Raw genomic sequence first — 12420 nt, 5'->3', positions numbered from 1 at the left:
TGCTAGCAGGCAGCAAATCGTTTCAACAACAATTAGTAATGTCACACCCCGTTGGGAAACCTGCCCGCTTCGAAACTGAAACTGAATTCAGCAGCTTAAAATCCAGAAATGTGAGTTTTATAGTTTGGAGATCGACAATTCTTGCATTAATTAGGTTTGTAGTGAAGAGGAAGGTTAACATCAGGATTAGATATTGTGCAGCAGTTCAAATGTCCCGGTTTGTCTTCGAACGTACCAGCTCAAAATCAAGCCATAGTCCACCTTTGGGTTGTAACAGCATGTCAACACGGCAACCACGTTGTTGAAGCCGCGATCGCTCAGTGCCAAAAACAAAGCGAATAGACTTTAGGAGTATGAATAAAGCAGGCATTTATTTCAATTTCAGATAAAGTATGTTTGTTAGATCACAAAAATAATATTGAGTGTTGGTTGATGTGCTGCAGTGATAAGAGCTTAACGTTCTATATTTCTTCCGCGGACGAATCTGGGCCGGGGCGGTGGTGAAAGGGAGGCCTGCGGCCTGCTCGATGAAAAGTGCCACTACGTAAAAAAATTATAATAATCGGACGAAAACAGTCTGATATCCTCAACAATTGTCAAATAGTGGAAAGTCTACCCATTCACTTATCAAGGAGGTTTTTTCCTGACATAAATAATGATCAGAATTCCTCAGATTCCATTTGCCATGAGGACTAGTGAAAGTGATAATTTAGTAATCCCTCCAAAAATTCACTTGCCTCGGGCTAGCGGACTAGCGTTAGTTTCCGACCCTGGCAACACATATTTCTTCATCTTTGATAATATACCACTGTGGTCAATATTACTGTTAAACCATTAGGAAATCTACATCAATGATTATCTATTGTCTTTTTGTGTGTTGGTTTTTTTGTTAAAACCTAGAAGGGACATTTCATGCATCAGATGACTGGACTTCAGCTGAGGATTGGCTGGGACTATATTTAAATAGTTTTAGATTTTCCCAAGACACATAAAGGATAGATTCATAGTCACCTGGCTCAGCCTTGTATTACTTCTGTGCATGGATATTTCATTTGCAAATTAGCTTTGCATGGGAATTTGATCTTAGTCGATGGCCAATTAACAGTATCCATCAATTCTTTGGATATATTGAGGAACATACCCACATGCCAAGGAAATGTGTTTATTTTGCTTCAAACCCCTCTGACACTTACGCTTCTGTAATTCTGAGATTATTCAAGGATTAAAAGGATCTTGCTTTAATCCAAGGAATGCTGTAAACCCTTTCCATCACCGAATCATTAAATTCAGTTGCACTGGTTGTTTTTGGAACCGATTTAATCCAATATTTAGCATATGATAGTTAAATATTCTTCTGTTTTATCTACGTTCTGGGATTCATGTGTCTACTTCTCTTAAGCATGATCTCATTTCTTCTAAGTCTGCTGTTCTGTGATTGAAAATCGTGATGTATACTTTAAAATCGTGATGTAGAATTTTACAATATTGTACAAAATATCCAGTGCTGAGCATTTAATCTGAGACATGTTTCCCCTGTTAGATTAGATCAATAGAAGTAGTTTCTCATCTGGGTCACTTGCAGGATTAGTTGGGTTACAATGCAAGTCAAATTTGAGCATTTTTACTAAAAAGTGTGGTAACTTGTAACATCGATCATTCTCTTATTTGCGAAATGCTTTTCTGATCTCTTTGTACAAGTTACTAAAAATTATCTAAATAAGATGGTGTATTGTACCCTCCCATTTTTTAATCTTGTATTGTATTGTATTGAGCTCAATTAATTCTGAATATCTGTACATTGTTCTTAACGTTTCTGTGTCTACAGACCATCTGTGGTGTATAGAGAGGTGTGTGGTCCAGACAGCACAATGTAAATGTGTATTAATCTCCTTTGCTTGAATTTGACAACTATAAAGTTCAAGCTTAGAAAAGGATTAACATTATATTCTAAACGCATACATGATGCAATGTGCTATTGCAGCTGACACCTAATTATAATCCAGGTGACACAGACTGGAAGCAGTTATTTATGCAAGGGAAATGATTGTATAATAATAATAGTTTTGTTTGTGTGCCATAACACAAATTGGCATCCATGCAATTTCCATATGGAAGACACATTTATTCTTAAATGTTCAAAGCACATAATGAGTTTGATGTGCAGAGAATCATGTTCTTCTCTTTCTCTTCGTGTGGGTTTGGAGATGTAAATGTCATCCTACACGTGTCCACTGATGAATCTGACAAGTAGAAACCATTATAAAAGGTTAAGTGGGTAAGATTTGGCTCTTTAGATGGTCTCTCTAATGTGGATACAATTTGTGCAAAGAAAATGTTTTATTTATGCTGATAATTTACTCGTTGGTTTGAAACAATCAAGGGGGAGGATGGTAACAGGGACCATTAATTGTGGCACCAATTGCCACAGAGCAAATACACCAGGACTATAACAATTAATATATTTATGGGGTGTCACTAAATATGCATAAAATGGAGGAATTTAATTTTCCTCTGTTTGTCCTGATACCTTCACTATAAACCCTGTAATGTGTGGGCTATCATCGCACTGACTGAGAAATAGTAGCATAAGCAGTCATACGTACATTTAGAAGCAAGGTGGGTTTATTTTTATTTATTTTAAATGGTAATCCAGTGAAATCATAAAAAGAAAAGGATGTGCAGATCTGGAGAGGTCTAAGAAAGGAAAATCGTATATTGTATTTATTCTGATGTTGAAACAGCACAGAAATATTGGTTTGTGTTTTAGTGTTTTAGGTCTTTAGAGGATCGGTGTATATGACATGATGATACAGTATCTCCCTCTGGTGGCCAAAATGAGGATTCTGAAAATAATCAGATAAATAATGTTAGAAATCAATTTGATTTGATTTTGTTTAACGACCTGTCGTAGTGATCACTATCAAAGCACCTCACAACATTTCTATAAAAGCACAAAGCACATAAGACATATACCATAGAAAATAAATAAATATTTTAAAATTATTTTGTTCTAAAACTGATTTTGATTTAATTAAATCTCAAAGTGGCCATTAACCAATTGATTTTTAGGACATGCAAGAAGCCACAATGAAATTAAACTGATTGTATTTAAATATATATATATATATATATATATATATATATATATATATTGTGTCTGTGTTAGTATATGTGATTGTGTTTGTATAAATGTGTGTGTTTGTGTTTTGGAATTAGTATCATATATGTAAAAAACTATTGGTGTGGTAATACAGTAAAATAACAGAGAGAACAGTTTATAAAGCAAGATTTGAAATATTTTAAAGTCAGATTTTTATTATTGGTAGTATTGGAAGTTAAAGTGCGCTCAGCAAGAAACCTGCAGCTTGTACGACGGTCAGCACATCCTTCCTTCCTGTTAGTTAGGATTCATAATTGAGCAGAGCCAACATGACAAAGTTGCCCACATCATAATTATCCACTCGAAAGATAAAACCTGGATAAGTTAAGATTACAAGGTCTGTATAAGAACTAGTGTTGCCGTAGTTTTCCGTCTGTATCTTTATGCTGTATCATCCTTATATTTCATGAGTTTCTTCTATTTAAATTAAATAAATGCTTCCTGTCATCAGTTGTTCATTGTTAGATGTCACATCAAAGAGATCACCTTCAATCGTATAGCGCTTTCTTTATGTTGGGATTTATTTTTCTTTGTTTGTTTGCTTGTTTTGTTTTGTTTCCTTTTGGTCTCTCTTCTGAAACCAAGTAGACAGCATCCACCAAAAATACTCGCCTGAGCAAGAGATAAAATGGAGGTCATTATCTAAAAATGGATTCCATACCTGTCTGTGAAGATTATTATTTAATCAGTAGAGGATGTACCGAACACAATGCTAGGACACGTGATGTGTACACCATGTATGCAACTAAAAAGAACCACAAAAGCCATGATTTGGTTTCACGTAATGGGACCTGTGGTGCTTTTTTAGTGGGAAGTACGTGTTTTGTTCTGAACCGTATAAATTAATCACCGACAATCTGTGGGAGAGGAAGGAGAGGAATATGTACTTCCTTCATAAGCGGCTGGAACATCAGGGATCTGTTTTGGTTAAAAGACAAGTTGATCCATTTTTGGAGGCCATTGCCATGGAACCTGTGTCTGATGACATCACTAGATGCATTACTTTGTGATGTCATCACAGGTCTGCATGCAACGTGTCTGTGAAAATGGGGCTCTGTCTGCTGATTGAGCCAGCGTCTGCAGGTTGATCTGACAGGTCACTTCGTCCAAGACCTCAAGCTTGGCTCACACTGTAGGACTCATTTATATCTGTATGCCTGACAGGAAAATCGTTGTGGAAATCATACTATATCTGTTTCATCACTTCTTACTTTACTATAACAAACAGTAGAAGGCACACAACTAAAAATATATATTTTTCTCTTCCCTTTTTACCTTCCTGTCTTTCATGTTTCTCCTTTTTCTTTTTTCTTTTCCCTGGTCTCATTTTTGCCTCCTACATCCCTCTCTCCCTCACGGTGTGAAACTGAAACCACTCTGCATTTCTTTCTGCATCTTCCCTCTCCTCAAACCCCAAATCTCCCTGTCTACGCTTATTTTCCCATCTGAACCCGTTTCCCATTCTCAACCACACGGTTCATTCAATCATTCGTCCAATCGTCGTCCAATACTATTCCTCGTCCATTCTGTATGTTGCTTCTATGTAACTGTTCATGACACATTTATTTCATTGTCTGGCTTCCTTTTCCTCATCTCACATTCTCTCTCCTCTCCCCTCCCTCCATCTGTCCCTTTTCCTTTGCCTTTTCTGCCGCCAATTTTTCAATGCTGTCTTCTTTCCTTGTCTCCCCTCCATATATATCCATTCCCAACTCCCTGCTCTCTCTCCGTGAACGTGCCTTGATTTTGCTGATTTGCTTTTCCCCCCATTCCCCTCCCTTCAAACTCTGAATTGAACCCCCCAACCCCTCACCCCCGACCCTAACCCCGCTCCCCCGCTCCTGTCTTGCAGAGCACCTGTGATACACTCCGGAGTCACTCGGACAGTCTCGGATTCACGCCGAACATGCTACCTCGTCACCCGACTCTAGGCAACTTCGAGGAGTTTGCCTGTTGACGAAAAACCACAGGGGGGGGGAATAGGAGTTGGCAGTAAACTGTGACAATAACTGTTATAAATATATACATATATATGTATGTATGTATATATATATATATATATATATATATATGTATGTGTGTATATATATATATATATATATATATATATCTTAAAAAGCTAAAAAAACTATTTAAAATAATAATATTAATAATAATAATGATAGCAAACAGTAACAATGCCTGAAAAGAATACAAATCTATTCTATATCAAAAATTTAAATAAACTTCCAAAACAGAACTCAGGTTGAACTGACACCTCCAGGCATCCGTGCTCGGTGGGCTGTTTTTAATCCTGTTACACCAGACGCCACTCGCGCGCCTCGGACCTCGTGGGATCTCTGAGACGAGCAGGGAGTCCACGTTCGTCAGTGCTGAAAGAGAAACAAGTAACAGGACCTCTGTGAAATAGCGACAGCTTCACCAACAATCCTACAACAATAAAGCTTCTTCTTTTTTACTTTTAATTCGCCCCTTGAAGTCCGAGAGAGAGAAAGAGTAAAGGATAATGGACAAAATACCGGGAAACACACCCAACCACCAGAATGTCTCCTGGGTTTTGGACAATTGAGTCATGCGGCGGGAAAGAAACACCACATAGACAATCGCAGGTTCCCCTACGGGCGAGAGGCTTATCAATCTGCACAATTGCCAAATGAGAAAACTCACTGTGGGAACTGAGAGACTGCAACTCAGCAACTGCTAAGCAGAGCGTGTGGCGGCTTGTGGAAGTATTTTTGCTGTATCCAAGTAATGGTAATTGAGAAAAACTGCCTTGGACAATAACCGCCCTGTGTTTTAAAACGTCTGGAGCATCAGCTGGGGAAGGGTTTCGCAGTGCAGCAGCAGTATCCTGGCCAAGGAGTCTGGGGTACATGAATTCTTAAACTTCACTCCCTGAAAATAGTGATTTCTTAAGAAAAAAACGAAAGTAAAATACATGGTAGTGTTGTAGTATCACTGCGGCGTAATCCACTATGTTCGACAATAATCATATTTGTATAGTTGTACTGCATAGATTAAAGGTATGATATGCTGTACATCTTTATAATGATTTAATTCCAATACTGCTGTTTGAGAGCAATACCACGATAAGGGCATCAACGTCTGCCACCGACCGGGAAAAACTGCACAGCATCCAGGGTTGGTGGGATTGGGTCGTCTTGTCGAGACAGGGGAATGGAATAAAAGGTCGATCGTGTATTTATGGTTGGCCAACAGAGTCCCTCTTCAAAGGCTTTATTCCAATGCCATGAGGACCTTGCTGAGTCTTCAAAAGCACATGCAGGATTTCTTAAACATGGCAGTGGAAGTGTCACACCTTCCCACATCGATTCAGTGTTTTTTACACACCAATCAACAAACAGCCAATCGCAAGCAGTAACCGATTGTAGGTTTCCTTTAGGTAGGACCCAGAGTATCAGGTACAGCTTTTGCAATTGGCAACTAGGTGAGAAGAGAAATAGAAAGCCCAGAAACCCAATGGGCCTGAGAGAGAACTGCAAAACAATCCTCTTGTTCATGTTGCGTTTCCCAATGCCAGGCATATGATGAAAACATTTTATTTGCGTTTTCAATAACCATATTGTGTGACTTGTAGTTACCCTTATATAGGCTGTAGTTACTATAGAGGCTTCTTACTATATATAGCATAGACCAGGTGTTCTGGCTCTTGCAAGGAGTAGGTCTTAGCAATTGTACTGCTTATGATTTGAGATCCATAGAGAGGGCAACAGAAGCCCTATTACTTTAAGAAACATCAGCTGGAGCCAACTCACCCCACATCCCTCACAAGACTCTAGAGAGCAGAACAGGCCAGACTGATGCCCAAATGTTTTCCATATCACTTTACTTTCAAATATGGACATGCATCTTTGACATAAACACAGGTAATAGTCAATTTTTTATGGAGGAATGGAGTTCCAGACATGTGGGGGAAGCTGGACCTGACAGGTTGATACTCAGAGGTTATTTATTATTGTTTTCTTGATTGCTTTTGTATTGTAATTGTAAACATGTTCCAGTGTAGATCAATATCGGCCTGTGTGTCAAAAAAGAGAACGACCAGGAATATCCCATTGTTGTTCAACACACACTGTCTTCCAAGATGTAGAAAACGGAGCCATCTGTTTGTTTGTTTCTTCATATTTGCCATCCTAAAATGTAAACAACGGAGCTCTGATGCCAGATAGAGGAGAGGCACAGCTGCCACAGACAATGTTGAGTCCTATGGGTACCAGGTCAGAGACAGCACACACTGTCCCAGCCTCCCCCAGCAGCGCTCAGCCAACTGTGATCGGCCACGGCGAGGTCCTGCTCACCGGCAGCAAATGGCAAAACCTGGAACCAAAAGAGGAGACCCCAGGCTGTAGGATTCGAGCTGAAGTCCAAACACAAGCTTCTGCCTGATGTAACATGACCTGGGTCTTAAGTGACAGAGAATGTGATCGTGTTCACGGATTCATTTAATTGTCTCTGCAGTCAATTACCAAACAGTATGGCCGTGTGCTTTGCTCAGAGAATACCCTGAAAACCCAGAAGTTTACTCTGGAAAATGTATCATATCACTCAAGTTCAGTGCCATGAAACTGTCTCCTAATTTATTTTTCTTTTGTTTCCCACCCTCAAGTATTCCATGTTGTTTTGTCCCTTATTCTCTCACCTCCCTTTCGGAGAATAAGCTCATGTCAGTGTTCGAATCACACAGCAAAACAGAAGCATTAAAAATGAATGTGTTCCTGCTGTCAGACCACCTCATTACTTACAGTGGATGATGCCTCGAGCCCTGAGAAACGCCAAACTCCTGCTCTCGTTGAGAGAGGAGAGCCAACTCCGAGCGGCTGTCTCCTCAGGAGGACGATGGTCAGTGCATGTTATCCTTCCCAATCAGAGCCTAGATCCCCCCCTTGCCTCTGTCCTTCATCCACATGAGGTGCCTTCTCCAACCAGGTGCAGAGCTGAGAGGCAACTCAATCCATTCTTTATAGTTGTTGTTGCAAATGGACTGAGGAGGCGGGGAAAGGAGAAAGCTACTGCTATCTGCTGTGTTGTTAGTGCACAATCCAGGACATTCGCAGAAGGTTACCTGTCAATGAAGCTCACACTGCAGTTACTAGCATTGCTATGCCCTGTTATGTTTCCAACTGCAGGGATAGTATCACGAAAGGGCAAGCTTTCAAGTGCCACAGATTGTCCATTAAGGGGTTAACAATGCCAACCGATCACTGTGAAAACGAGAGCAACCAACAGGTGACCCCCGACAAACGTTACTGTGAGGAGTATGGTGTTACCAGTTCTGTACCCAAAGGAGTCCGTTTGATTGTACACTGTGTTTCCTACGCACTTACTCTGTGTTTTATATACGTTCCTGTTCAGCACATAGCTGTGTCAATACTATACAACAAGGTTTGTTCCACAACCAAAATCAATTGACAACGATATCAGTGAGGAAACACTATAAAGCTGTAGACTTCACTTCATACCTGCCAATCACAATCAGTCCACGAGAAATCAATTACACAGATCAAACAGATCATTTAATAATTGCCTTTATCTAATTGGAAAACGAGATGAAGAGCATGAAGCTGAACTGTGCAGACAGATCGCACTACACACGTGTAAATAGAAAAGAAAACAAACACTAAGAAAGCACATGTTCGGGACTGAAGTGTGAGTGTGGCTGAGAGATTCCCCAGGTACAATGAGATAAGCAAACCTCTGGACAAAGACCCTGCTTGGACCCAATTGATAACTTTCACAGCAATCCATTATTAAAGTTAAAAAACAACAACATAGGCATTACAAAGAAAGTACACTAATGCTGCCTGTACCTTTCACTAACCACTCCTCTCAAATAGCAAATCATAGACTCTCACCATAGCCTTTAAACTGCTACTGTATCCTTCAAAATGGCTGATAAAACACACAGACTGAAAAATTTTCATTTGCAGTGTTGGCAGGTATGGAAATGAGTTCGCCACTCGGCTCAGGAGAAATTCCCTGCAGTACTATTGTTGTACAATGCAGTACTACAGTGATAGTACTTCTACTGCTCTTTAAATACATCATGCTCTGAGTGTGTCGACCCAGTGGGCCTCAAACTCACTCTATTAGACACTGCTTGTTGGCTGAGATTGACAATATGTAAAATACGAAATATAAGCCACTAAAAAACATCCAGGCAAAATCAGCTGGTCCAGAGATCTGTACAGAAGAACGTAATACAGGATATACTGTATTTTGATGCAAGACTGTTCACACAGATGTTGGTTTAAAGGTGTAAGACTAGTGGGCATTATCAGGAAGAAAACCACCGAACAGATGGACATAATGAGTCTCAGCCGGTCTGTATTAAAACAAGTGGAAAAGATGATTTCAGCGTTGGAATGTGCTAGATGCTGTGCAGAGAACAGAAACACCACAGTGACCATGCTAAGAAATGCTGGATGAAGCATCAATACAGTATCCAAAGAGCGCCCCCTGGTCGTCCCATAAAAGTACTGCAGTTTCAGTCAGATGTTCTTGGTAATTGACCCACTTATTATTATTTATTTGTCACTCTAAAGAACGCAGTGTCACAGGACATCAGTACTGGCTCTTGCTGTTATCTTGTGTAAACCATCCGTCTGCCTTTCTTTTGCTCTCTCTCTCTCTCTTACTCTTTTTCTCTCAAACTGTCTGTCTTTCCATGACCTTTTTATGTGTTTATAAATGTAATCTGATTATTCTGATGTTGATGATGATGATGATATTATTTTGAGTGTGATGGGAACAGTAATGTGCTTTCATATCTAACAATGGATGATGCTGCTGCTGGTAGTAACTGATGTGTGACTTCTGCTGTCGATCATTTTAAAGCATGGAAGATGTTTCTATTTGTAGACAACTATGGTTTGTAAGCAGAATTGTATGGAGTGTAATGGTGGCTCAATGCAGCCGTTACACAAACTAGCTTCTTCTTTATTGACACAGGAAAGTACTACAGTGGTTTTTGAATGGTCTGTTCTGTTTATGATGCTCAGTTGTGGTGGCACTGAATCTGATCTGATCCCGAGTCCCATCCCATCCAAATCTCCTCTGCTAATTATTTGATGACATCAGTCTAGCGAGTGCATCTTTGCATAATCAAACAGGAGCTGTGTATTGTTTCATATCCTGCCTGTGAACTCTCACTGGACTTTCACCTGAGGGGCTGTGTGCTCTCTCTGCTGAACAGCGGTTACAATCCCAATATGAACACATTGTGAGAGTCAGCTTATGTGCGCCAGGACACTCGATTGGTCATGTGACCTCTTCTAAGAGACGGTAACGCTAGATGTACACAGTGGTGTTTTTAAAATAAGGGCCGGACTGATCGTGTTACTGCACTCCAAAAAGAAAAATACTGCAATATAAGACGTGAATGTTTTCATATTGATTTTATTATTAATATTACGATGTAAATCATTGGCATCGGTGTTATTGGAACACGTACATTCTTTTTTTAACATTTTAAACCATTTTGAAAACTAGCACACTGTCTTTCTCCTCTTTGGTATTATTATTATTATTATTATTATTATTATTATTATTATTATTATTATTATTGTTATCAGTATTACAGCTAATGTTTCTGAAAAAAAAAAAGAGAAAGAAAAATCGGAAATTAGAACACGAATCTCAGGAGTACAGACCAATTTCTGAAGCTCTCACCCGGTGCTTTTCAAACTCCACTTCCCCCGTCGTCTTGTGTTGTGTCCAAAGCCCCCTCTGAGACCCCCTTTCCAACCCCAGACAGCACGAGCCAGGACAGAGAACTCTGGGAGAACGAGGCTGAGCCGACGGGCCAACGACAAAGCCAACGAGAAGCCAGTTTATACGGTGATAGACTTCTGCCATTCACAGATTGTGTCAGAGACAAACAAGAACAACAAGCAATTCTGAATGTATATTTCAATAGACCTTTTTTATTATTCCAGCCTATTATTAGAGCCTAGATCTAACCTACTCTAGTTGATTGTAGTCTCCTCTGCCAGCTGACCGTCCGCTGTGTGCTGTTGTGTCCCTCTGCGTCTGCCCCTCCTGCATGCTCACTGCGAGCTCCCGATGTCTCATGTACTTCTGTGTATACCCTGCTGTGTTCAGTACATATTCAGTATATATCTATCAGTGATGTACATTAACGCCAGATGAAGCAAAGTCTAAGTTCCCTGGGAGAGACTCTACTGAGACACAGGAATGCTGGATGTGCGACGATGCATTAATGGCCATGTACATAGACTTTATAGTTATGCCACATATACCTGTCTTAATTTAACATACAAGGATAAAAGCTATAACAGCGTTGTTGTAAACAGAAAGGAAACATTTATGTGTATTAAATTAAAACCAAACCTTATAATAAAATTGAAAAATTTAATTGTTTTTTTCCAAGACTCTCTTCCTGGACGTGTTGTGTGTCCCCAGCCACACACACATTCACTCCTCTTCTTACTTGGCATATATTCTAAGTACTTATCATGGGTAATCTTTTGTGTTTATGACCCTGGGTTGTTCTATTACATTTGCTTGCTTCGTGAAGAAATAACTCCATTGGAGATCAACATAAACATCGCCTTATTCGATATTCTGTGAACCAATCCCTCGTTTTCTTCAGTTCACTCCACGAGATTTCAGTCCCTGGCATAGATATCAGTCCATCAATGGAATTAACCAAAATGCTGGACCGACTCCTTCCTGTTTCCTCGGACATTGTGTTGAAATGTGTTGTAGATGAAGCGCCACTAAGAGCTGGGGATTCAATACATGTTCCCTTCACACCTTTAACATTTTGTGTGATTTCTGTTTGTTAAATGCACCTGGTGTCATCAGAATATGTGAGGTCTTTGTTGTAGTCTGGGTGCTTGACTTATTTTGATATCCCTCTCTTCACAATGGGCTTCAGGCTGTCCATCTTTTTTCCCCCCTCAGGCTGCTGCCTGGTGTTGGGTCGGATCACTGTGATTGGTTTGTCAGTTGAATTAATTAAAAGACAGAGTGGAAAATGAATCAAGACAAGGTAGCGTTGCACACTCACAACATTGTGAACACATCCCCGTATTGCGACCTCAAATTCAGCACTAAATTCTGTTGGGTCATCCTTGAAATAGACAGGGTTTAGAGCTGCATAACCACAGAAACAAATAGCGACTATAAATATTCACCTCTGTCGATCGTATATAAGAAATTCAGCAAATAAATCAGACATTTCTAGTGGCTTCACTCGATCTTCTCCATGAAGCAGT

At 39.8% G+C, this 12420-nt stretch overlaps 1 protein-coding gene across 1 annotated transcript in view; it reads left to right on the top strand.

Annotated features, from left to right (window-relative positions):
- The window catches only part of LOC136763431 (acid-sensing ion channel 1C-like), a 50448-nt gene extending 45299 nt beyond the window's left edge, over positions 1 to 5149 (top strand). Inside the window, exon 11 of the mRNA XM_066717450.1 lies at positions 5013 to 5149. Coding sequence (XP_066573547.1) covers positions 5013 to 5091 — 79 coding nt within the window. The 3' untranslated portion in view covers positions 5092 to 5149. The remainder of the gene's footprint in view (positions 1 to 5012) is intronic.
- Positions 5150 to 12420: the final 7271 nt, after the last annotated feature.

This window comes from Amia ocellicauda, chromosome 2 (assembly GCF_036373705.1).
Source record: "Amia ocellicauda isolate fAmiCal2 chromosome 2, fAmiCal2.hap1, whole genome shotgun sequence".
Taxonomy (NCBI): domain Eukaryota; kingdom Metazoa; phylum Chordata; class Actinopteri; order Amiiformes; family Amiidae; genus Amia; species Amia ocellicauda.
Note: the sequence above shows the minus strand (reverse complement) of the source record. Positions and strands in the feature narration are given on the sequence as shown.